At 42.1% G+C, this 25,657-nt stretch overlaps 2 protein-coding genes across 4 annotated transcripts in view; both read right to left on the bottom strand.

Annotated features, from left to right (window-relative positions):
• Nucleotides 1-971: 971 nt before the first annotated feature.
• Nucleotides 972-8,584, bottom strand: pithd1 (PITH (C-terminal proteasome-interacting domain of thioredoxin-like) domain containing 1). 2 transcript variants are annotated; one of them, XM_060942951.1, is made up of 7 exons: nucleotides 8,518-8,584; nucleotides 8,231-8,429; nucleotides 5,354-5,397; nucleotides 5,155-5,232; nucleotides 4,964-5,068; nucleotides 4,721-4,829; nucleotides 972-4,334 (listed from the first exon to the last, which is right to left on the bottom strand). In XM_060942951.1, exons 2-7 carry the CDS (start codon nucleotides 8,417-8,419, stop codon nucleotides 4,233-4,235), a joined length of 627 nt encoding a protein of 208 aa, XP_060798934.1. In that variant the 5' UTR covers nucleotides 8,420-8,429; nucleotides 8,518-8,584; the 3' UTR covers nucleotides 972-4,232. The 2 variants fall into 2 exon arrangements, with proteins under 2 accessions (XP_060798934.1, XP_060798933.1); XM_060942950.1 differs by having other exon boundaries at nucleotides 8,231-8,551.
• A 1,780-nt stretch (nucleotides 8,585-10,364) lies between these two features.
• The window catches only part of eloa (elongin A), a 35,583-nt gene continuing 20,290 nt past the window's right edge, over nucleotides 10,365-25,657 (bottom strand). For both annotated transcript variants that reach the window (XM_060942948.1, XM_060942947.1), the window contains exons 8-12: nucleotides 24,338-24,435; nucleotides 22,408-22,588; nucleotides 20,890-21,025; nucleotides 11,117-11,262; nucleotides 10,365-11,006 (exon numbers count right to left, since the gene is read on the bottom strand). In XM_060942948.1, coding sequence (XP_060798931.1) covers nucleotides 10,945-11,006; nucleotides 11,117-11,262; nucleotides 20,890-21,025; nucleotides 22,408-22,588; nucleotides 24,338-24,435 — 623 coding nt within the window. In that variant the 3' untranslated portion in view covers nucleotides 10,365-10,944. The remainder of the gene's footprint in view (nucleotides 11,007-11,116; nucleotides 11,263-20,889; nucleotides 21,026-22,407; nucleotides 22,589-24,337; nucleotides 24,436-25,657) is intronic.

Below are 25,657 nucleotides of genomic sequence, written 5' to 3'. Positions count from 1 at the left end.
ACAGCAAGAAGGTCCTGGGTTCGAGCCCTGGGGCCGGCGAGGGCCCTTCTGTGTGGAGTTTACATGTTCTCCCCATGTCCGTGTGGGTTTCCTCCGGGTGCTCCGGTTTCCCCCACAGTCCAAAGACATGCAGGTTAGGTTAACTGGTGACTCTAAATTGACCGTAGGTGTGAGTGTGAATGGTTGTCTGTGTCTATGTGTCAGCCCTGTGATGACCTGGTGACTTGTCCAGGGTGTACCCCGCCTTTCGCCCGTAGTCAGCTGGGATAGGCTCCAGCTTGCCTGCGACCCTGTAGAAGGATAAAGCGGCTAGAGATAATGAGATGAGATGACAAGTATATTAATTTTGCGACCAAAGTCACCTACCCTTTTAATTTCCGCGCGGTAGTGAAACGTGATGTCAACGTGATGTTCCCCTTCTTGTGTACCACGAGCATACGTGTGACGTGGCACAGATTATCAGCAATGGCGGATAGAACGCGATTGTCAGCTTTGGAAAAGAAGCGAAGGAAAATAGCAAGTGATGCCCAAAGGAGACGGTCGATGGTGAATATCGGCACAGCAATCGACAAGTGGAAATCGCGTTCTATCCGCCATTGCTGATAATCTGTACACAAGAAGGGGAACCTGCCGATGACATCACGTTTCACTACCGCGCGGAAATTAAAAGGGTAGGTGACTTTGGTCGCAAAATTAATATACTTGTCGTTGTCAAAAAATTATGTTTGATATATCATTTTGCAGCTAAAAGATTTCTCTATCTAGTCATGTTGTCATAAAATATATTGTATTTTATGCCAAAGAATACATCCAATGGTGGAATGGTACTTTAAGAATGTTAATGGAGAAGTACAGAGAAAGCTACACTGTGTGTTTGTAGACCTGGAGAAGGCATACGATAGTGTCAAGAGATGAGTTATGGTATTGTATGAGAAAGAGTGGCGTGAATGAGAAGTATATAAGAAGAAACCTTTGTCACATAGAATAGAATGCCTTTATTGTCACTATACACGTGCAAAACAGCGTGGAGAGAGAGGGGAAGGGGAGAAAAAAAAAGGGGGGGGTGTAAGGTGCACAGTCTGAGGTGTATGTGTTGTGTTACACATTATGGAGTGAGGTATCGCACATATAAAGTATTGCACAGAGACAGTCACATTATAAATTATTGCATGAGAGAGTCACATTATAAGAAAATATTACACATTATGAAGTATTGCAAGGTAAGGTGCACAGACTTGAGCTGTATGTGCAGTGTGTAAGGTGCACAGTTCTGAGGTGAATGTGTTGCGTTTCACATTATGGAGTGTGGTATTGCACATTATAAAAGTATTGCATAGAGAGTCACCACATGCACACAGATTCATCCTCTGCATTTAACCCAGCTGAAGCAGTGAACACACGCACACACCCAGAGCAGTCAGGGGTTAGGTACCTCGCTCAAGGCCGCCCCACGTCAACCTAACTGCATGTCGGAGCACCCGGAGGAAACCCACGCAGACACCGACAGAACATGCAAACTCCACACAGAAAGGCCCTCGCCAGCTGCTGGGTTCGAACCCGGAACTGCTGTGAGGCGACCGTGCTAACCTCTACACCACCGTGCCGCCCCAGAGTGGTGCAAGACATGTATGAGAACAGTGAAACAGCAGTGAGGTGTGCAGTTGGAACAACTGAACGGTTCAAGGTGAAGGTGGGACTCCATCAAGGATCTCTGTGGAGTCCTTTCTTGTTTGCCATAGTGATGGATAGCTTGATGGGCAAAATGAGGCAAGAGTCACCATGAAACATGTTTGCGGATGATATTGTGATGAAAGTAGAAAGGAGGTTGAGTTGGAACGAAGGTGAGAAGTAGCAAAACAGAATGCATGTGCATCAATGAGAATGGGGATGAGAGTGTAGTGAAGATGCAAGGAGTAGACAAAAAGTTGGTGAATTCAAGTACCCGGGGTCAACTGTGCAGGAAAACAGGGACTGCGATAGTGAGGTGAGAAAGAGTGCAGGCAGGGTGGAGCAATTGGAGAAGGATTTCAGGAGTTATTTGTGATAGGAAAGTCCCAGCAAAAGTGAAAGGTAAGATGTATAAGACAGTAGTGAGACCAGCTGTGATGTCTGGATTGGAGACCGTACCCTTAACAAAGAGACAGGAGGCAAAGTTGGAGGTGGCAGAGTTGAGGATGTTAAGGTTTGCGATGGGAGGTTGGACAGGATAAGGAACAAGCACATCAGAGGGACAGCACATGTGGAGAGCTTGGGAATTAAGCTAAGAGAGATGAGACTGAGATGGTATGGGCACATCCTGAGAAGAAATGTAGAGCATGTTGGAAGGATGGAGCTGCCAGACAAACAAAAACAAGGAAGGCCAAAGAGGAGATACATGGATGTGGTGAGAGGACATGAAAGTGGCAGGTGTGGTAGAGAAGGATGCAGAAGACAGGGAGCAATGGAGACGAAAGATCTGCTGTGGCAACCCCTAATCGGGAGCAGCCAAAAGAAGAAGAATTCTTGTATTTTATACAAAAATACAAGAAGCCCATTTTCACCACTATAATAATTGATTAGGTTCTTTATGTCAGTGTCTGGTACCTCAAAATGATGAGCTGTCCTCTCATAATAATGAAAGTTTATCATAATTATAGACTTGGACAACCTTTGTCACTCAGTATGCAAACAAAGTGTACACCAAACGAAATTTCGTTGTAATTTGGCTCAGCACAGAATTAAATATGACCTGTATTAAATTAAGTGATGCAGCAGCAAAAATATTATAAAAAGTGCAATAGTATAAAGTGACCTGTGGAATTAGGAATGTTCAAGTTATAAATAGAAGTTTAGAGATTGGATTTGGAGTTCAGCAGTCTGGTGACCTGGGGGAAAAAGCTGTTACAGAACCTGGTGGTCCTGCACCGAATGCTGCGGAACCCATTTCCAGAGGCCAGAACAGTCCATAAGGAGAGAGTGTGAGGGGTCACCGATGACATTTCTGGCTCGAGACATGCAACACCTTGGTGCAATGTCCTGAATGGAGGGAAGAGAAGTCCTAATGATTTTCTCAGCTGTCCTCACCACTCTTCACATTCTTCCGGTCAGAGGCACTGCAGCCTCCCCACCACACAGAGATGCAGCTGGTTAGAATGCTCTCTGTGGTGCTTCTGTAGAAATGTAGTGAGGATGGGCAGGGGCAGGTGGGCTCTCTTCATCCTACGCAGGAAGTGTAGACATTGCTGTGCCTTCTTGACCAGTGACGCAGTGCTCACAGACCAGGTGAAGTTGGTGATGTGCACCCCCGGGAACTTGGTGCTATTGATCACCTCCACAGCCGAAGTAGCATCTCATAACTGACTCAAGTTCTCATAATGAGATCAAGTCATAACTGAAAATATTCTCATTATTATGAAACAGCAAGTCATTATGATATTGTATTGCAAAACAGCAATACTTCCTTACTACACTCACTCAAATGTACATCACTTAATTTTTTTCTTTTTCAGAAGGTTGAAACAAGCTTTCATACAATAACATTTACATGCTGATTAATTGTACATCTTCGAAGTGTGTTCCTACTGGAGAATAAATCTACAAAGTTGTTTTACAGACAAGTTCTTCTCTACTTTTCATCATTCAGCTTCAATAACCATTTTATCCAGGTCAGAGTGGAGGTGGGGTAAGGCCACCTCAGGAGAATATCCCAGGAATACTGGGGGAGGTGGAACACCATTCCATTGCAAGACACCATGCACGGAAATGTGCATGGTGTCTAATTTCCCTACTAATCCACCTACCAACATGTTTTTGTGAGTAAGGAGAAAACTCATACATACATGAGGATAATATACACAATACAGCCTGAACTCGGGCTCGAATCAGGGTCCCTGGAGCTGTCAAGTTGCAACACTTTGGCCCTTTTTTTTTTGTCTCTAATACTTTCCAGAGATTATGAATGAATCCCACACCAAACATACAAGCGAGCTATGAATTCCACTTTCAGCTTTATTTTCATATCTCCTTGTTTAAGCTTTTATCAAACACCATTTGCATGTATTCAAAAGACATGTTTTCTTCATCTTAGAATATTTATTGGCACACAGTTTCAACTTAAACCTCCATGAGGAAAATCACCATTCCTCTTGAAACATGCCCAACACATTTCTACTCCTAATGTATATTTGCAATAGAATTAATCTCAACATTATCAAAATTCATCCACACCTCTCTCTCCAAGTTTACATCATTCATCATGAAATGAAGTGTGTCTGCGGAGTAATAGCTTCCAGTTTATGATCAGCTGGATTTGCTGCTGCCTCATAGTTACAGATCGTCACCTCATGTCTGTGAGCCTGCAGAAGAAAAAGAGACAGAAATTATTAAAATCACTTCAAATCATATTAACACCCTTTGTTTGAACACCTGTCATTTATTTCCATGCGTGGTTAAACATAGGATGCAGTACCGTAAATGTTAATCTCCATGAATGAGCTTCAAATAGGAGTCAAATGCTTGTAAAATAAAATGGATGGTGTGACACAAAGGGTACATGTGAATAGGCCTTTCGGGGGGGGGGGGGGGGGGGGGGGGGGGGGGGGGATAAATAAATAAATAACCCAGACATTTTGTAACTGACAAGAGCATGCAAGTGCTTTGACCCAAATATATTCCTACTTGGAGTATTTTTGGATGTAGGCACCAAAAACGTCATTAAGAAATCTCAGACTCCAGTGAATACCTCTGTATATTCTCCCCGAAGTCCAATGTAGTAGACTCGAGTAGAATCAGCTCCAAAGTTTCGAGGAATATGAATAGACAAATGTTGGACGTTAGAAAAGCGTGCAATCCTGTTTATATTTAAAAAAAAAAGAAAAAAAAGCCAATAAGTCCATCACATAGGACAAGAGGAAAAAAAAAAATAAAGTGTGTATTACTGTATCTTTACAAGCAGAGTGTGCATATAAATCACACACAAACTTACTTAGTTGGATACGCCAGTTCAGCCAGTGGATCCCTGTTAAGACGAAATGCTTGCTCTGGCTCTCTGCTTACATCATCAAATGACATTTGCGGTATGTTCTTGTAGCTACACAACCAGAGATATTAAAAATCCACATTAACAATATACAAATCAGCTGCCAGACAAGACTCATTTAATCTGAGTTCACTTACAGCCTCATTTCAGCTGGGTGGGACTCATCATCCTCTCCAGAAATGATAATCCCTTTCAGCTTTACACTTCCAGTAAAGCTGACAAAACAACCAAGAAGACCAGAAATCAAGACAAAAACAGGAACAAGGTCCATACATATTGGACATAAACTAGATCAATGCAGCACTTATGTAAACCAGAGCAGAATCACTGTCTCACGGGATATTGAACAGGAGTTCCTCATCAGCGTCACTCTCTACAAACTGGAAATAACACAAATTATAATTGATTAATCAACTAAACTATTGCACCAACTAAATTTTGGAACAAACATACTGAACGGCTTTTGAAAAACATCAGATAATGGCGGTTTTCCATAAAGGTCAGTAAATAGCAGGTGGAATAACTGAAGTCCTAACAAGCCTAATCCTTTCTGGTTTAAGAAGAGGTATTATTGGTGTGGTGAAATTGACAAGCATTAACTACTGTGCCTGGGACACGTCTGAAACCACACCTTATTCACTGCATAGTACTGTATTTTGGCTGACAGTCAAGTTGATTGTGTCTATGGAGTCACAGACAGCTTTCTATTATCAGTAATGAAAAACAAATTAAAGAGAGATTGTTTACTCATCATAAGCTACATCCAAACCTGTAAGTTATACCAAAAAGAATACAACAGGTAATACTGCCATGTTTGACATATTTTGAAAGTTTTCATGACAGTATTTTGAATTAAGGCAAGACACTGCAGGTAGAAATTAATTTTGGTCAGGTCAGTGATTTGGATAAACTGTATCCATAACCCCTTCTTGAGGAATTATAGCACTAACAAATCTCTACAGAAATGTGATTGTTTTCACTGTTTTTGTTTACCCGCAACCACAACATTATCCAAGCATCACATCATAGATCCCTGAAAATCTTTTCATTTTATAGATGACTGACTGATTTACACAACAGCATAAAGCATTCAAGATATAATCCACTCCTGCAAAATCCAAACAAAGGCAAGAGTAGCTTTGTAAACTTGCTAAACACAGAGCACAGCAAAACATGAATCAGAGCCTTTTTCAACTGTTGAGGAGTTCTCACCACCACCTTCATTAAAACACATTGACTTGGACAAGGACATGTTTTTTGCCATGTTAGTCCAGATCAATTTGATCAGCTAGCCAGATATTTGGACAGTAAACAGCCCCAGGCTGGTAAAACACTCTGAAAAGTACACAGTCACATAACCATAAACTTGCACAAATTCTACTTTCTCTGAAATTAATTAACTTTTTTTCCCCCCTCAACCAAGGGATGGTTGGAAAGGAAATTGTGTGAGGGAGCTGCACAGATGAATCATGCTTACTGCAAGCTGCTACCATAGAGCAATATGTACATTGAGAGGGCATTTAATTGGACAAACAAAACCTGGACACCATGACTCATCAAATATAATAATACTCCAGGATTTCCCAATCCGGCAGCACGGTGGTGTAGTGGTTAGCGCTGTCGCCTCACAGCAAGAAGGTCTGGGTTCGAGCCCCGTGGCCGGCGAGGGCCTTTATGTGCGGAGTTTGCATGTTCTCCCCGTGTCTGCATGGGTTTCCTCCGGGTGCTCCGGTTTCCCCCACAGTCCAAAGACATGCAGGTTAGGTTAACTGGTGACTCTAAATTGACCGTAGGTGTGAATGTGAGTGTGAATGGTTGTCTGTGTCTATGTGTCAGCCCTGTGATGACCTGGCGACTTGTCCAGGGTGTACCCCGCCTTTCGCCCGTAGTCAGCTGGGATAGGCTCCAGCTTGCCTGCGACCCTGTAGAACAGGATAAAGCGGCTAGAGATAATGAGATGAGATTTCCCAATCCACATTGATAGAAATATGACTGCAAACAGGCCAGATGTTGTAATTAAAAGACCATAATGCTAGGATATGCCTTATCATCGATGTAGCTGTACCAACAGATTTTCATATTCTTTAACAGAGATATTAACAAGTATAAAAGATTTTCCAAGTTGAAATTGCAAGGATATGGAATCTTAGGACAACAACAGTCCCAGTTATTGTTGGGGCATTTGGGATGATTAGGAAGAGAAAAAACAATTTAAGAAAATTCCTGGAAACATCACCCAGATAATACAGAAAAATCACACTAATAGGCAGCGCTCATATACCAAGCAAAATCCTCACCATACCATCATGATACTTTTTGCAAAATAACTTCAGTCCTTCTACTCTTGGACTCTGAAGGAGACTCCGTGATGGACTTATTATTTAAAAAAAAAATTTAGTAGGTTTAATATAATAATAATAATAATAATAATAATAATAATAATGGCAAGGATCCCTGGAGTAGTACCACCTTTCCTAGAGCCTTCATGGCATCCTAGACTGGTCTCCCCACTTAAAGCGTCAAGTGAAGCAAACCCCAGTGCACTACCAGACTGGGCAATTATAGCCTATCCTTGACGAAGACCGCTGCGCGTGGTGAAGAGCCACAACCAATAAGGGGTGCCACCCATTGCACAGAATACAGTGGATCTAGGGGAGCAAGACCCCCCAAAAAACCCCAGCACACTGTTGGCAATTCCTTCCAAGAAGACCCGGAGGAGTGGATAGGACAAAGACAGTCTGAAGATAAAATTATTATTATTATTATTATTATTTATTAAGAATATCTCCAAAACATTTTTTTGTATTTGTTTTCCAGATATGCCATACAACTAAAGGACAACATTAAAAAGCTCCGAAACACCAGTTTGATTTTAGGTGCTATACAAATGTACATAATTAGACAACATCTTATTTGCTTTAATAAATGTTGATTTCTTTGATAGACAAAGTATACTTCTAAGACTAACAACAGTTAGCTGGTTAAGACTGATTGTGAGATTTGTTGTTTGAAAGGGAATGTTGAATTCACCTGCAGGGTCTTGCTTTAATTTCAGTCTCTCCATTAGAGAGCCATGTAATGCTCCTGATCTCTCAGGGTTGGGTAAGATGACACAGCTCTGGACTGAATACACACAGCTGACAATTACCTGTTCTAACACACCTGATCCAACAACTTTTCATGGAGTAAGCATAGTGTTTGTCGGCCATGTACCTTTTCTCTATCTGTGCGCTGATCCCATGGTTTGAACACGAGTTTGCCGTCTCCATCTCGGCTCTCATTGAGACACTGCAGCTTGTCTATGTCGATGCGACTGTACAGTCCATACTCCACACCACGCTCAGCGGGCTCATGATCATCCTCACAACACCCGTGACCATGTCCGTGTCCGTGTCCAGACATAGCATATGGTCTATCAAACCAGTATAAAAAGTACTTTTACACTCCGAAAACAGAACTTATCCACTTACTGAACCAGCTCACCAACCCGTGCTGCCTACCTTTCAACACGCACAAAAACACAAGGCGCAGAACTCCCCAAAATATCAAGAGCCTATTGCTTCTCTGATTGGACAGCGAGAAAGCGAGTGTAACCAATTGCGAGCAGCGTTTATAGTCGCCTAATTTATACGTGGCAGAACGTCATATTGTGCGCCATCTTGCTGCTTTTGGTTTAACGTTTTATATATATATATATATATATATATATATATATATATATATATATATATTTTTTTTTTTTGTTATATATATATATATATATATATATATATATATATATATATATATATATATATATGTGTGTGTGTGTGTGTGTGTGTGTGTGTGTACAAACATAGGGTTGCCACCCGTCCCGTAAAATACGGAATCGTCATTTATTTGGCAATTAAATCTTGTGTCCCGTTTTGAACCGATACGGGACGCGATTTGTTCCGTATTTTCATAAATGTCCAATACACATGTCTGTCTCACACATATATCAACACTGTAATACAATAATGAACAAAATAAAACAGGAAATACTCCGTTGCGGGATCTACTCAGGACACAAACCCTCCACTCTGTGTCCCGCTCTGTGCGTCTGTGCCTGGCTGCCTGCGGCACTGCGTGTGGCGCTGTCATGGTTGCCTAGAGACAGACAACACACACCGGCGCTGCTCAAAAAACCCGAGTTTTACAACAGCGCTTTGAAAGACAAAGAGTTACTCAGTGCAGCAAGGAGTCACAAGAAGTGCACTTGGAAAAAGAAGTGAGGGAAATCTGTTGACTGTTTAAATCTGGTCTACTCCACAGACAAGAGAAGCACAACAGTTCCTGATGAACTCAGCAGGACTGTTGAGGGAAGGAGTAATGTTTTGCACTTTCTTGTTTTCTGCATTCTTGAATAAGCAGACATACGTTTGTTGTGTTTTTGTTGTGTTTTTGTTCTCTTTTTTCCTCTCTAAGTAAAAATGTCCCCAAGGTTCACAAAGAGAGTCCCTACACCAAGAACAGTTATGCACTTACATTTACAGTGATATTAAGTTCTCAATATATTTAGATTATACTTTAAAAGTTCATTGTTGCCCACTTGTACATTATACATTTTTACAGCATTGGCAATAAAGCATTTCAAGCTTTAAGTATGAGTAATTGCTTTCTTGATCACCCCTTTACTAAAAACACCTACAAAATAAAACATACCACTGCTGTGGGCACCCCACCCCATGGGAGTCGTGCCTGTGGTGGTCATGGCCCCAAGGAGCCGTGGTGGGCATCCCTTATTTTCATTTCTGAATGGTGGCAACCCTACAAACATATATATATATATATATATATATATATATACACACACACACACAAATATGTGTGTGTGTGTATATACACACACACACACACATATATATATACACACACACACACACACACACACACACATATATAGATATACACACACACACTTAATTAGTTTTCTTATTTTCCTTTTTTTATTTCTATCCATGGACATCTTTAACTACAGCATTTCCTACATAATTCATTTTCAGTTTTGTATTATAAGTTGTTTATGCTAGATTTTGATCAGACTGTTCCCTTTGATAATTTCTCTGTTCTTCCCTATATTTAATAGGATGATAACATGATGCTGCCATATTGGTTTGTACATTTTCAATAAAGTGTTATTTAAAAAATAAGCAGCGTGTTGGAAAGGAGGCACAAATACACACGTGTGTGCAGTTTACCCTCCTTACAAACCCAGGATTATTAATATCCTCACTAAAATGTAATAATACTTTGATTTCCGTGAGAATTACTGGTGAAGGAGACTAAATATAGGTGACAAAGTTGAATCCAGGACACAAAAACAAAATAAGGGGGAAATGTACATTTTATTAAAAATGTCCATATAACATTTATTAAAATGAATTAAAATTATTATTATTTTGATCATCCTCAAATCCCATTTGCCCAAGCTCAGGGAAACCAGGGTCATGGATTTAAAATAAATAGTTGAGTGAATGCGTCAGGTCCTCATCGTCAAGCCAATCCCTCTCACTCTCTCCCCATGTGTTTTTCTCACACGCTTTTCTATGATTGTGAATGGACTCAAACTGAAACAACAAACACTTACAATTACACTGTGATGGATGTTCTGTCCTTATTAGGAGCAAAATGCAGACAATTTTGCTTGCAATAGTAATTAAATAGCCAAAATAAAAACAGATAAAATCCAACTTCCTGTTGTAGTGTACTGTACTGTACAGTGTGTAATTCTTCTAAAAGAGAGAAACATGACCATATCCTATGGCATGAAGTCTGTGTGTTTCTTTTTTTCCAGTGATCTGCATATACACAATTTAAATTGCAAGAGGGCACTGCAGCTTTAAGCCTTATTTTAACATGAGAATGGACTCTATAATCTTGACACAATAGCTTTTTCTCTTGTTCCTTCACCGCCGAGAAAACCTGTTCTTAAAGGCTTTGATAGTTTTAGCCATCATAGGGGCAATTTCTGTGGAAAAACAAAAAGAACATATGTAGAGGAATTTAGAGATGCCACTCACACTGAAATGAAAGCATCATTACTAATAATATCTCAGTGTTGTTTTGTTGTTGACTCACTTTTGACCTGTGGTTTGTCTCTAGAACTATGGCCACCACTGCTGCTTGGAGCATGAGAATGAGATGGTTCAGGAGGACTGCTGTAGGAAGACTGGCCACCATCACTGGACTGACTGTGGGAGCTGTATGGCACTGGTGATCTGATTCTGAAATTAATATATACTGTACTGTAAAGACATACTTGGAAAAAAAAAAGTGACATCTAATTTAGTGTGCAATACTCCACAACACATTCATATTAGTGTAAACTAATCCATAATAAAGCCAGTACAGATCAATAATGCATCTTAAAATGTCAACTGTTTTAAAATAGCAAAAATTTTAGGTCTTTACTATAGCTTATGAGTTATTTGACTAATAGCATGCAGTCAGAAGGATAATATGCAGGCTCAAAGGCCCGAAGGACAATATGAATATGTCCTTAACTGTGCACCAGGTACCATAGGTGCCAGTTCAAGCACATTTAATACATCATTCTAAATTTAGGCCAATTTAAACATACATACTCAACACTGTGGTTGGTAAGGTCCAACCCTGTTGGAGCATAAAACGTGTGGTATTTCACAGTGACCACAAAATACTCACACTAACAGACAGTGATACACTGAATGGATGTCACGTATTTAGTAGTTATTCCATGAAATCAAGTCATACATGAGCTGAAAGAATTGTTGCCAGCTGAAACACAGTAATCACCGCAGTAATTATCCAATCAAAGACTCTTATGTATTTGCTTATTTAAATCCAAATGGTGACTTTTTTGGGCACAGGCAGTGTAAATTATGTACAAAATGAGAGAGAATATTTAACAGTTCTCATCTCATCTCAAGCTGATAGCCGAAGAGGAGCATCGCGCTGAGTTGGCTATAAGCCATGTATGATGAGATTGAGTGGAATAACTGTTTTATTCTATCCACATTCACTGGATTTTGAGAAACAGAGCATTTTTATTTTTTGCAATTTCAATAAATAAAAACTTTATACAAAACATACGACAAAATCATTTCCACTAAGAATGAAACAAACTGGCGAAATGACAGTAGAAATTTGTGAAAAATACGATAATAATTCTTGAAAAATAAATTAAGAAAAGATACGTTCTTACCATCAAATACTTTTATTCCATATATTGTTGCTTTTTTGTGGCTCCTGCCTCATAGAGGTAGAGCCACTATGTCATCGTCTTGTAAGAATCTAATGGCCCTTTTCCACTATCCTTTTTCAGCTCGCTTCAGCTCACTTCAGCCCGACACGGCTCGCGTTTCGACTACCTCAGAGCAGCACGACTCAGCTCGCTTCAGCCTTACTCAGCACCCAAAACTCGCACGGTTTTGGAGTGGGGCTGAAGCGAGCCAAACCGAGCCGAGTGGGGCTGGGGGCGTGAGGAGACACTCCCCTGTGCACTGATTGGTGAGGAGGAGTGTCCTCACATGCCCACACACGCCCCGCGAGCACGCTGGGATCTGTAAACACCGTAAACCCGGAAGAAGAAGAATTACGAATTACGAGAATTTCTGAAGCCTTATGCGCCTCGCCTCATGTATACGCTCTTGCCAGTATCTGTTGGCGTTGTCGGTGACAACAAGCCACAGCACCAAGACCAGCAACACTAACGACTCCATGTCCTCCATGTTTATTGTTTACTATCCGGGTCGTGAGACTACCGCTTAAAAGGTCACTGATGTCACTGTTTGCGCCGCCTAACGACATCACGTGACGTCCACCCACTTTCGCTAACTCCACCCAATGTGTCCACCCACTTCCAGCCAGCACGGTTCAGCGCGGTTGTAGTCGAAATGCAACTCCAACAGCCCCACTCAGCTCGACTCAGCCCAACTCAGCACCGCACGGCTCAGCCCAACTCAGCCGCGTTGGTAGTGGAAAAGCGGCATAAGAATGAGTGTAACAATAGCGGACTGTGCATGCGCATTACAATCACCAGAACGGTGAATCGTGATCTCGCGATACAAACAGTTGATCTCGTGTTATCAAAGGTACACAAGAACGAGTGGCGAAGCCACTATGTCATCGTGTTGTAAGAATGTAAGAATGAGTGTAACAATAGCGAAACTTCGTAACCAATCAGCACTTATCCTGATCAAGTTCAATTACCTGTTCTACTTCTTGATAAACTTCGGAACCAATCAGAACCAGAAACAAAATACGAGAAACCTCATTATAACTTCGTAGTATAGGAACATAATCGGCAGATAAAAAGGTAAACAAAATTCACCTCGGGGTTCGCCAAGGCTACTGATTCGATATCAAGTAAGTGGTGTTTATTTTAAGAAAATTTACCTTTTGATTATCACAGCTTTTGTTTGGTCCTTCTGAAAGTTCAAATGAAAGGTTTTGTAAGTTTTTTTGAGGTTTTTGGCTGATATTTACACCAAGAATTCCAGCCATTCAGCAAAAACTCCAGAAGGCAGTGAAGACAATGTTGGAATCTTTCGAGCGATCCGCTCAGTTTGCAATTACAAAAGTCCCATGTGGGAATAGATCAGCTCCTTCGTGAAAACTAAGAGTAAAAGTTAAGTAGAATTGGTCAAAACTTCTGCTATTTGCTTTAATTTTTTTTATTTTAGTCTTTACACTACACTTATGAAACAAAATGTACTCATTAGTACTAAATAATGCTTCTAAGACAATTCATGAACAAGTGCTTTCTTACTATTTTGAAAATAGATCTAGTTCAAAGCACTGTATTTTGAACAAAACACAGTAAACAAAATTGGTAACCAAAATACTACAAGCCCTGATGCTGCTCACAGCTTGGTGATGGTTGCAAGAGATGAGGCGAGTATCATTGATAACATGTATATATGCTATAATAACTGTATGGACATGGTATCAGAAAACAATTTTATTTATAAGCTGTAGCCACATGTACCCATAGGGTACCTATTTTTTGTATTTTTGGGGTTTTTCTTCTTCTTTCAGGTTTATTTGGCAGTTGGCAAACCAACTTAAAGGGGAACTGAAGGCAAATTTTTCTCTCATCTCATCTCATTATCTCTAGCCGCTTTATCCTTCTACAGGGTCGCAGGCAAGCTGGAGCCTATCCCAGCTGACTACGGGCGAAAGGCGGGGTACACCCTGGACAAGTCGCCAGGTCATCACAGGGCTGACACATAGACACAGACAACCATTCACACTCACATTCACACCTACGCTCAATTTAGAGTCACCAGTTAACCTAACCTGCATGTCTTTGGACTGTGGGGGAAACCGGAGCACCCGGAGGAAACCCACGCGGACACGGGGAAAACATGCAAACTCCACACAGAAAGGCCCTCTCCGGCCCCAGGGCTCGAACCCAGGACCTTCTTGCTGTGAGGCGACAGCGCTAACCACTACACCACCGTGCCGCCCCGGCAAATTTTTTATTATCAAAATTCTATTTATCTCATTTTATAAAACGTAGGAATGTATTTCTGACCGCTATTTTGTCACTGCTATAGCAAGTTATGAGTGTTTGAAATATGCTATGTAATATCAGTCCATATGTCAAAGCAACGGCCATAAACGAGATTCGCTGAGACCTGTGCGAGACTTCGTATGACGGAAGTACAGCGGAAATCAAAGTGACCAACATCTGCCAACGTTGTCAAAAGACGCGCGCGCCCTCTTTCGAATGCTGATGTAATCAAGCCGGAAGTTTTCCCTGTGTCCAAAATCGCTCCCTACTCACTATATAGTGGGGACGCCGTTTTGTAGTGTTGTCTGAAGCCTTATGGCCCTTTTCCACTACCCTTTTTCAGCTCACTTCAGCTCGCTTCAGCCCGACACGGCTCGCGTTTCGACTACCAAAAACCAGCACGACTCAGCTCGTTTCAGCCCTGCTTAGCCCCTAAAACTCGCACCGTTTTGGAGTGGGGCTGAAGTGAGCCAAACCGTGCCGACTGAGGCTGGGGGCGTGAGCAGACACTCCCCTGTGCACTGATTGGTGAGGAGGAGTGTCCTCACATGCCCACACACGCCCCGCGAGCGCGCTGGGATCTGTAAACACCGCAAACCCGGAAGAAGAAGAATTATGAATTACGAGAATTTCTGAAGCCTTATGCGCCTCGCCTCATCTATACGCTCTTGCCAGTATCTGTCCGCGTTGTTGGTGACAACAAGCCACAGCACCGAGACCAGCAACACTAACGACTCCATGTCCTCCATGTTTATTGTTTACTATTCGGGTCGTGAGACTACCGCTGAAAAGCTCACTGAATCAGTGACATACAGAGCATCGTGGACGAGTTCGCGGAGCGCAAGGCTCGCCGTATGCCCTTCAAATAATGCGCGCAGTAGGCTATTGATGTTTTATTATGAGCCATGTACAGTATGTCACCTAATGTTTTTTTGTTTCTGAGTTACATGTTCGTTTGAAGGACTTAATGTACAAAATAACAGTTGCACCCCGTAGTGTTGAAATTGGTAAACACAGTGCATTCAGTGAGGTTTGCACCGCCCTCCTTTTATTTCTGACTCTTCCTGTCACCACTCTGAGCGCTCATTCGTATGCCCTTCAAATAATGTGCGCAGTATAGGCTATTGATGTTTTATTATGAGCCATGTACAGTATCCTAATGTTTTTTGTTTCTGAATTACATGTTCGTTTGAAGGACTTGATGTACTAAATAACATAGTTGCACCCGGTAGTGTTGAAATTGGTAAACACCGCAGTTGCGGACATTTTGTAGCCTAAAATGATGTTATGATAAGCTTTAATAAAATGCCCGGTCATTTGCCCCGCCCCCGGCCCGGCTCGGACTTGTTCCGCCACTGTCACTGATGTCACTGTTTGCGCTGCTTAACGACATCACATGACGTCCACCCACTTTCGCTAACTCCACCCAATGTGTCCACCCACTTCCAGCCAGCACGGTTCAGCGCGGTTGTAGTCGAAATGCAACTCCAACAGCCCCGCTCAGCTCGACTCAGCTCGACTCGGCACGGCACGGCTCAGCCGCGTTTGTAGTGGAAAAGCGGCATTAGTCAGGATTATGTGGGAAATGCGCTCAGTATATGCATTTATCACAAAAATACATGCATGTATTTATTATTTTGAAAACCCACCAGCCACCTGATCTGGCATGTTTTAATTGTGCAACAATAATGATGTAAATACCAGTGCAACGGACTAGTTAGGATGCAGTGCTGCTGCACAGCAACCTATGGGCTCCCCTAGGGGAGCCCATAGGTTGCAGTGCAAAGCACTGCAACTATTGTTCTTCTACGTGTTTCTTCTTCTTCTTCCGTATTCTTCTTCCTCCTACGCAAATTTTGATTTCGAATAACTCAATAACCATACAGCACACAGACAAACAATATATCAAAACGTGCGGCTTGATCGGACTCGCTATGCTATTACTTTTCACTACAGAATACGATTTTTTCGCGACTTACGCTACGTTCACACTGCAAGGCTTAATGCTCAATTCCGATTTTTTTGTGAAATCCGATTTTTTTGTGAGGTCGTTCACATTAACAAATATATGCGACTTGTATGTGATCCTCAGTATGAACGAAAAGCGACCTAAAAGTGTTCCGCATGCGCACTGCAGGATACGACGACGTCACACGCAGTGAGCATGGCCAGTGTTTACGGAAGTAAAACCGCCCGGTTGTGGTATGACTCATCCAATCTAGCTTGAATAGCTGCATCCCCCCAAATGGAAATCAGCTCCCTAACCTCTGCGTCCTTCCATTGAGAAGATTCAGAACCTTCACAGCCCGAAGCGTCCCTCGCACTGATGTCATGCGCAGGGGCGCAGATACGTTTTTGGAACTGGGGGGGGACAAAAAACTGGGGGGGGGACAAAGCTGCTAGCAAACCAACCCCAACATGCCTGTCAAACTTGTTGTTAGTAACCATAGCAACCAAGCTCGAGCTCGCAACCTGTGCAGTCTGCGCAGCTCAACCAACCGAATATCAGTCTTTGTTTTGTTTTATGTGAGTTGTTGCAACTATATGTATACACTGCTGTGCACCTCAATAAACCGAATGGTAATTAGTCTTTTGATTTTTCCGTGAGGTTTGCCTTATGCAAAGAAAGACAGCATAGACGTTTTTTCCTCCCTATAAGTAGGGGGGACAGAACGAGGTGAATTTAAATATGACTCGTCCCACCCTCTATCTGCGCCCGTGATTATGCGCCATGTTGTTGTAACTTTTTTGAGAGACCCGCCGCCTACTTCAGCGCAGAATAGTGACGTTTGTGGCTTGTTGATGACGTGTAAGTCGGATGAATGCGACCTGGCGGTTCAGACTGAAGTCGCATATGAAAAGAGCGGATAGGAATCGGAATTAGCACCGCATATCCAAACGGCCTGGGTCGGATTTGAAAAAATCGGATCTGTGTCGTTCATATTGTCAATAAAAGATCGGATACAGGTCACATATGGGCGAAAAGATCGGATTTGAGTCACTTCAGCCTGCAGTGTGAACATAGCCATAGTCGCGAAAAAATCGCCCCAAAAAACCCCATTCATTTCTATGGAATTAAGTGAAAAAAAAAGCACTTTTTCAAACATCCGCTGCTCTGGCATGCTTTCACCTAGAGACGTGATTCAAACTCTAAAACGTAGGAAAACTTCTCCTCTGTGGATCTGGCATTCAACTTTTCTGCTAGGTTCTACACTTTCAGATCAGTCCCGGCTCAAACGCCATGTGGGTTCCGGGAGAAAATCCGGCTTTTGAATGGGTGTCTACTGCGTTACACACCAGTGAAGATCGTTAACTTAGAGTGGAGATAGCTTGAAAAAAAAGCTCAAACTTTCTCACTTAAACTGTGTTTTCAGCCACAAATTTCACTCTACAGACATGATTTTCTCAAAAGTAGTAGTAAAACTTGTCCTGATTCACACAATGTGTCTACCTAAACAATAGGATTTACAGTTTTTGAATGACAAGCGTCAAACTGAGGACAGGGCAGCTGACAGGCCTCATTGACACCCATTATAAACGTGAGAGAAAAGTCACTCATTTTTAACTCGCTCTAGTGTCCTCATTTTTAACGCTACAGACAAAAAATTACATCAGTCTATTCAGGAGACCCTTCTAGCGCTCACTGTGAAAGAATTTTGTGAATAGCTGCTTTCGCTGTCGAGTTATTTGTCATTGTTCGAGGCTTTCTCCTTCGTAAAAAAACAGCAGAAAACTCAAGACCTTGGGTGTCTTAGCTCATTGACACCCATTATAAACGTGAGAGAAAAGTCACGCATTTTTAACTCGCTCTAGTGTCCTCATTTTTAACGCTACAGACAAAAAATTACATCGGTTTATTCAGGAGACCCTTCTAGCGCTCACTGTGAAAGAATTTTGTGAATTTCTTTTTTTGGTGAAAAAAAAAAAACAGCCTCGGTCGGCATGACACTTCACCTTAGCCACCCACTTTATTAGGAACACTTCTGTTCGTACATGCAAACTACAAACACTCTTCTTAGAGTTTAGAGTTTATTTTATTTTTAAAAGGGACAGTGCACAAATTAAACATTATCCTTGTGGTAAGGACAGATGTCTGTCCCAGGTTATAGCAGTACATGCAAATTTCCGCCTGTAGTCTCATCTCATCTCATTATCTCTAGCCGCTTTATCCTTCTACAGGGTCGCAGGCAAGCTGGAGCCTATCCCAGCTGACTATGGGCGAAAGGCGGGGTACACCCTGGACAAGTCGCCAGGTCACCACAGGGCTGACACATAGACACAGACAACCATTCACACTCACATTCACACCTACGGTCAATTTAGAGTCACCAGTTAACCTAACCTGCATGTCTTTGGACTGTGGGGGAAACCGGAGCACCCGGAGGAAACCCACGCGGACACGGGGAGAACATGCAAACTCCACACAGAAAGGCCCTCGCCGGCCCCAGGGCTCGAACCCAGGACCTTCTTGCTGTGAGGCGACAGCGCTAACCACTACACCACCGTGCCGCCCCGCCTGTAGTCACTTTGTTTATACTCTTGAATAGCTCTTCTTCATGACGGCTGCTGTCTCAAGCACACACATAATCACTGCATTGAAACATCATTGCAGGTCACACATTCACGGCCAGCAAACATGCGTGACCGAATTGCTTCGCGCACTGCATCCTCTCACAATTTCCCCCGGGGAATTGTCCGGTCTAGTCCTTATCCTGTCATCTTTCCAACTTTTCTCAGTTGGGTCGAAATTGTATGGAATAATCTTCATGTCACGTACACGAGGGAGGCGGATGTATGTGCAGAAGTATACAGTTTAATAAAATGCAGAATATAGATACAATGAGACAATATATACACAGGCAAACAATCCAAAACAGCAGGCTAGATTAAAAACGAGAAAACAGGCAAAAGGGTCAGTCGAGGCACAAACAGTACATCAAAGGCTAAGTGAGGACAAGATCATGAAACAGGAAATCAAGACAACGGGTAGAAAGGCTCAGTAATGCGTATCGTAATACTTCGCGATGCAAATGCATCAGCACAGTCCTTAAATAGGCAAACACGTAGTTCTTTAATTGAGCTTAGGTGTGCCTTGTTCATGGCGCGCGTGTTGGAGTCCACTTGGTGCACGCGCAGCCCGAAGCACGCCTTCAGGTGCACACTGATACTCCATCACTGATGAAGCTGGCAAATCTCGAAATTAATCTAAAGTGGAATGATATGGTGATCTAGCCGCTGTGTAAACAGTTTTCAAAATGGCGGCGCTGACACTTCACGTTTGAAGTCTCACGAAGATCGCATGGATAAGCGACGCCTGCTGTGGACCATACGAACTACATTCAACATGGCTAAAAACCGAAAAGGCTGATATTAATATCTCATCTCATTATCTCTAGCCGCTTAATCCTGTTCTACAGGGTCGCAGGCAAGCTGGAGCCTATCCCAGCTGACTACGGGTGAAAGGCGGGGTACACCCTGGACAAGTCACCAGGTCATCACAGGGCTGACACATAGACACAGACAACCATTCACACTCACATTCACACCTACGGTCAATTTAGAGTCACCAGTTAACCTAACCTGCATGTCTTTGGACTGTGGGGGAAACCGGAGCACCCGGAGGAAATCCATGCGGACACGGGGAGAACATGCAAACTCCACACAGAAAGGCCCTCGCCGGCCACGGGGCTCGAACCCAGACCTTCTTGCTGTGAGGCGACAGCGCTAACCACTACACCACCGTGCCGCCCCTGATATTAATATAATATGCGAATACGAGTCACGATATAAGGTTAATAAAACCGCAAACGTAATTGAATAACACATTAATTAAGAAATAAAGCAAGTTTAAAAATGACTTCAGTTCCCCTTTAAAGGTGCATTACCGCCACTGACTGAGCTGGAGTGTGGAACAGGAGATATTGGGGGTTTTGTTTTCGAGTAGAGTTTTTATTTCGTCCTCGGTTGGTTCAGCAACATGCTCCGTCATTTTGTTTTTCTCTACTCACGGTATATGAGCTGATAGCCTACTAGTAAAGTAGCCAATCAGAGTGCATGACTGCTCATATCCAGTGAATATGGACAGAATAAACAGAATTATTTTATGCTGGAATTACAATTTTAGCATCCGATTTTAGTACAAAATACATTTGCTTTGTCAATGTAGAAAGGTACACTTCTGGCAATATAATTGTTCTACTTGGTCTGGGATATGATTGTTCTGAAGTTGTGGGAAGTCACAATTTTGTAGTCTATTAAGAGCATGACCAAAGAAGTTGGCACGGCCACAAGATATGTACATTCGGTATGTGCATTTGCAGTCTTCAACATGGAAGCTGATGTAGAGTTTACTCACTTGACTGGGATGGGAGCCGCAGCACTAGTACTGGTGCTGGTAGAACCATTTTTAGTGCCAAACTTCTCCTGCCTCCTCCGAACATCACGTGGGGGCTTAGCAACAGAGTTCACGTAAGCCATCTTTACTTGCCGACCTGTCAGGGGAACACATGGGTAATTTTCACATCAGCTGTCTATTCATTTACCCTTTATACACTCATCGTTCATTCTATTAGGAACACCTGCACATGCATGCAGTTATCTAATCAGCCAAACATGTTACAGCAGCAGCAGCACAATGCATAAAAATCATGCAGATACAGGTCAAGAGCTTCAGTTAATGTTCACATCAAACATCAACATGAAGAAAAAAAGTGTGATCTTTGTGTCTTTGATCATGGCATGGATGATGATCTTCTGCCAGTTTCACACACAACAATTTCTAGAGTTTAAAGAGAAAGGTGCGAAAAACAAACATTGAGTGAGCGATAGCTCTGTGGGTGGAAACATCTTGTTGATCTGAGAGGTCAGAGGAAAATGGACAGATTGGTTTGAGCTGCCAGGAAGGATATAGTAACTCAAAATCATCACTCTTTATAACTATGATGAGCAGAAAAGCATCTCTGCATACACAAAACATCAAACCTTGAGGAGGACGAGCTACAACAGCATAAGACTACATTGTCTTCCTCAACCGTCAGCCAAGAACAGGAATCTGAGGGTATCATAGGGACAGGCTCATCGAAACAAGACAGCTGAAGACTGGGGGGGACACACCTGGTCTTTTTCCAGTCTTCAACCGTACAGTTTCAGTAAATCTGTGCCCATGGTAGCCACAGATTCTGGTTCTTGGCTGAAAGAGTGAAACCTGATGTGGTCTTCTGCTGTTGTAGCTCATGCACTTCAAGGTTTGCTGTGTTGTGCTTTCTGAGGTGCTTTATTTACTCACCATGGTTGTAAAGAGTGTGTAAAGAGTTACTATAGTCTTCTTGTCAGCACAGACCAGTCTGGTCATTCTCCTCTGATCTCTCTCATCAACAAAGTGTTTCAACGTGCAGACCCTCTGCTCACAGTCTGTTTGCTGTCTTTCTCATCATTCTGTGTAAACTCTAGAGACTGTTGTGGGTGAAAATCCCAGAAGATGAGCAGTTTTTGAAAAACCCAAACCAGCCCATCTGGTACCAACAAACATGCCATGGTTAAAGTCACTGAGATAACATTTTGTCCATGTTCTGATGTTTGATGTGAACATTACCTGAAGCTCTTAAATGGTATCTCCATGTTTTTTGCATTGTACTGCTGTCACATGATTGGCTGATTAGGTAATTGCATGAATACGCAGGTGTACAGGTGTTCCTTATAAAGTAGATGGTGACTGATTATGTCATCAAAACAACTGCATACGGTTTAGCCTTAAAGAAAATTTCTGTAGCTTTGATATCTCCTGAAGGGAAGTAATTATGAGTACAAAGCAGAATCAGTGCAGTCCCCATTTGCTTCAGTAAGACCCATGAAGGAAGGAAGTGTGAATAGCTACCTTTGGGTTTACTGGCATGTGCAGAGCTGATATTCTGTGTGAGCTTGCGCAGGCGCTCCTCCCGTTCATCATGTAGGCGCAAATACAGCTCTCTCCAGGACTCATACTCCTGACGAGACTCGCGCTTAAAGTCCCGCTGGCAGTGCCGCATCCACAGATCATCTGATTCCTCTATAAAAGACTTGAGGATGTGTGGACAATGTTATTATCACAGAACACTGTGATACCCCCTCTCTCCTGCATCTCCAAAAATTGTCATGCATTTTGGTTGTTTATGAGTGTACAGTGGTGCTTGAAAGTTTATGAACCCTTTAGAATTTTCTATATTTCTGCATAAATATGACCTAAAACATCATCAGATTTTCACACAAGTCCTAAAAGTAGATAAAGAGAACCCAGTTAAACAAATGAGACAAAAATATTATACCTGGTCATTTATTTATTGAGGAAAATGATCTAGTATTACATATCTGTGAGTGGAAAAAGTATGTGAACCTTTGCTTTCAGTATCTGGTGTGACCCCCTTGTGCAGCAATAACTGCAACTAATAAACGTTTCCGGTAACTGTTGCTCAGTCCTGCACACTGGCTTGGAGGAATTTTAGCCCGTTCCTCCATACAGAACAGCTTCAACTCTGGGATGTTGGTGGGTTTCCTCACATGAACTGCTCGCTTCAGGTCCTTCCACAACATTTTGATTGGATTAAGGTCAGGACTTTGACTTGGCCATTCCAAAACATTAACTTTATTCTTCTTTAACCATTCTTTGGTGGAACGACTTGTGTGCTTAGGGTCATTGTCTTGCTGCATGACCCACCTTCTCTTGAGATTCAGTTCATGAACAGATGTCCTGACATTTTCCTTTAGAATTCGCTGGTATAAATCAGAATTCATTGTTCCATCAATGATGGCAAGCCGTCCTGGCCCAGATGCAGCAAAACAGGCCCAAACCATGATACTACCACCACCATGTTTCACAGATGGGATAAGGTTCTTATGCTGGAATGCAGTGTTTTCCTTTCTCCAAACATAACACTTTTCATTTAAACCAAGAAGTTCTATTTTGGTCTCATCCGTCCACAAAAAATTTTTCCAATAGCCTTCTGGCTTGTCCACGTGATCTTTAGCAAACTGCAGACGAGCAGCAATGTTCTCTTTGGAGAGCAGTGGCTTTCTCCTTGCAACCCTGCCATGCACACCATTATTGTTCATTGTTTTCCTGATGGTGGACTCATGAACATTAACATTAGCCATTGTGAGAGAGGCCTTCAGTTGCTTAGAAGTTACCCTGGGGTTCTTTGTAACCTTGTCGACTATTACACGCCTTGCTCTTGGAGTGATCTTTGTTGGTCGACCACTCCTGGGGAGGGTAACAATGGTTTTGAATTTCCTCCATTTGTACACAATCTGTCTGACTGTGGATTGGTGGAGTCCAAACTCTTTAGAGATGGTTTTGTAACCTTTTCCAGCCTGATGAGTATCAACAATGCTTTTTCTGAGGTCCTCAGAAATCTCCTTTGTTCGTGCCATGATACACTTCCACAAACACGTGTTGTGAAGATCAGACTTTGATAGATCCCTGTTCTTTAAATAAAACAGGGTGCCCACTCACACCTGATTGTCATCCCATTAATTGAAAACACCTGACTCAAATTTCACCTTCAAATTAACTGCTAATCCTAGAGGTTCACATACTTTTGCCACTCACAGATATGTAATATTGGATCATTTTCCTCAATAAATAAACGACCAAGTATAATATTTTTTGTCTCATTTGTTTAACTGGGTTCTCTTTATCTACTTTTAGGACTTGTGTGAAAATCTGATGATGTTTTAGGTCATATTTATGCAGAAATAGAGACAATTCTAAAGGGTTCACAAACTTCCAGGCACCACTCTATGTGTGAACATGCCTTTGTGCATATGCATACCTGGTTACACTGTTCAATGCGGTACAACTGTTCTGGAGTACACCTCTCCAAAACTGGCTCCAAAATCTCATAAGGCACACCACCAACTTCATCAATTGCTAAAGGAAAAAAAAACCCACTTCGGTAGTAAAAGCTTATTTTCTTAACATGTAGTTGTTATGAAGCATGGGAGTTTATGCAGAACACTCAATTTTAAAAACCCACACAAAGAAATATGTATTAGGACTAGGATCTTGTGGGACCCAACAAAATAGTTGCACACGACACATTTTTTGTCTCATGATTGTGGTACGAAGAGAGGAAGCACATAGCCAATAACACCCTAACTTAATTAAGAGATTTGAATTCAGGCCACAGCACAGACACTTGTGTTTTCTGATGGGTTACAGTTCTGATGTTTGAATTTGTATGGTGCAAGTTCATCTACAAAACCACTGTGTGAAGTTAAAATAACCACTACCAAATTACTTTACATTACTTGTATTTATTTTAAAATTCGGAATGGAGCTTATTAGGAAATACTGTTGGTGGGTATAAGCAAAAATAACTATGCAAGTTTTTAAACTGTCTGAAAGAGCAGACAAGCACACTTTCTGCAGGAGTTTATACGGGCACACTAGATTAAAGCAACAAAAGCATGTCAGGGTCAAGGCTTTAACCTGTTTAGTGCACTAAACAAAAAAAAATATCTGGTCAAGGCTGATCTTTCAGTGGTCTGTTTTCATTTACAGAGGGAGTACGGTGCATAGAAACTGATGCTAACAAATGGTGCATAGAAACTAATGTTCTACAGTTCACCTCTTTAAAGATGTACCTGTTAAAGTGGTTAATGATTCTATATATAAGCTAGGCATATCTAAACTAAAAAAAAGTGTTTTCTGAGGATATATGTAAATAAACATCAAACCTAACCCTTAAAATCCTTTTGTGACACATCTCAATATAGTTCAGATATTGACCCTGCCTCCTCGCTTCAGAAACAGAATATGGCTCTACTAATGGTACTGAGACTGTGAGTTGGCCTAGTGGTTAGCGTGTCCACCTCTCAAAAGAGATATTGGTGAGATCTCCTCGTCAGGTCCAAAGACCATCAAAAATGTTACCTTCTGCCATCTAGCAAGGGACGCTGCAATACAGATACGAATAGGGAGTCAAACTCTTGTGGTTACGAGGACTAGCCCCCCCCCATTGTAACCCTAGCTATGTAACTGGCAAAAGGCAGAGGGCTGGAGAAACGGAGATCATACCGCCCGACATGCCTTAAAGGAACAGTCCACCGTACTTCCATAATGAAATATGCTCTTATCTGAATTGAGACGA

This window comes from Neoarius graeffei, chromosome 16, assembly GCF_027579695.1.
Source record: "Neoarius graeffei isolate fNeoGra1 chromosome 16, fNeoGra1.pri, whole genome shotgun sequence".
Taxonomy (NCBI): Eukaryota; Metazoa; Chordata; class Actinopteri; order Siluriformes; family Ariidae; genus Neoarius; species Neoarius graeffei.
The sequence above is the reverse complement of the archived record's forward strand: the minus strand, read 5'-3'. Positions and strand labels throughout refer to the sequence as shown.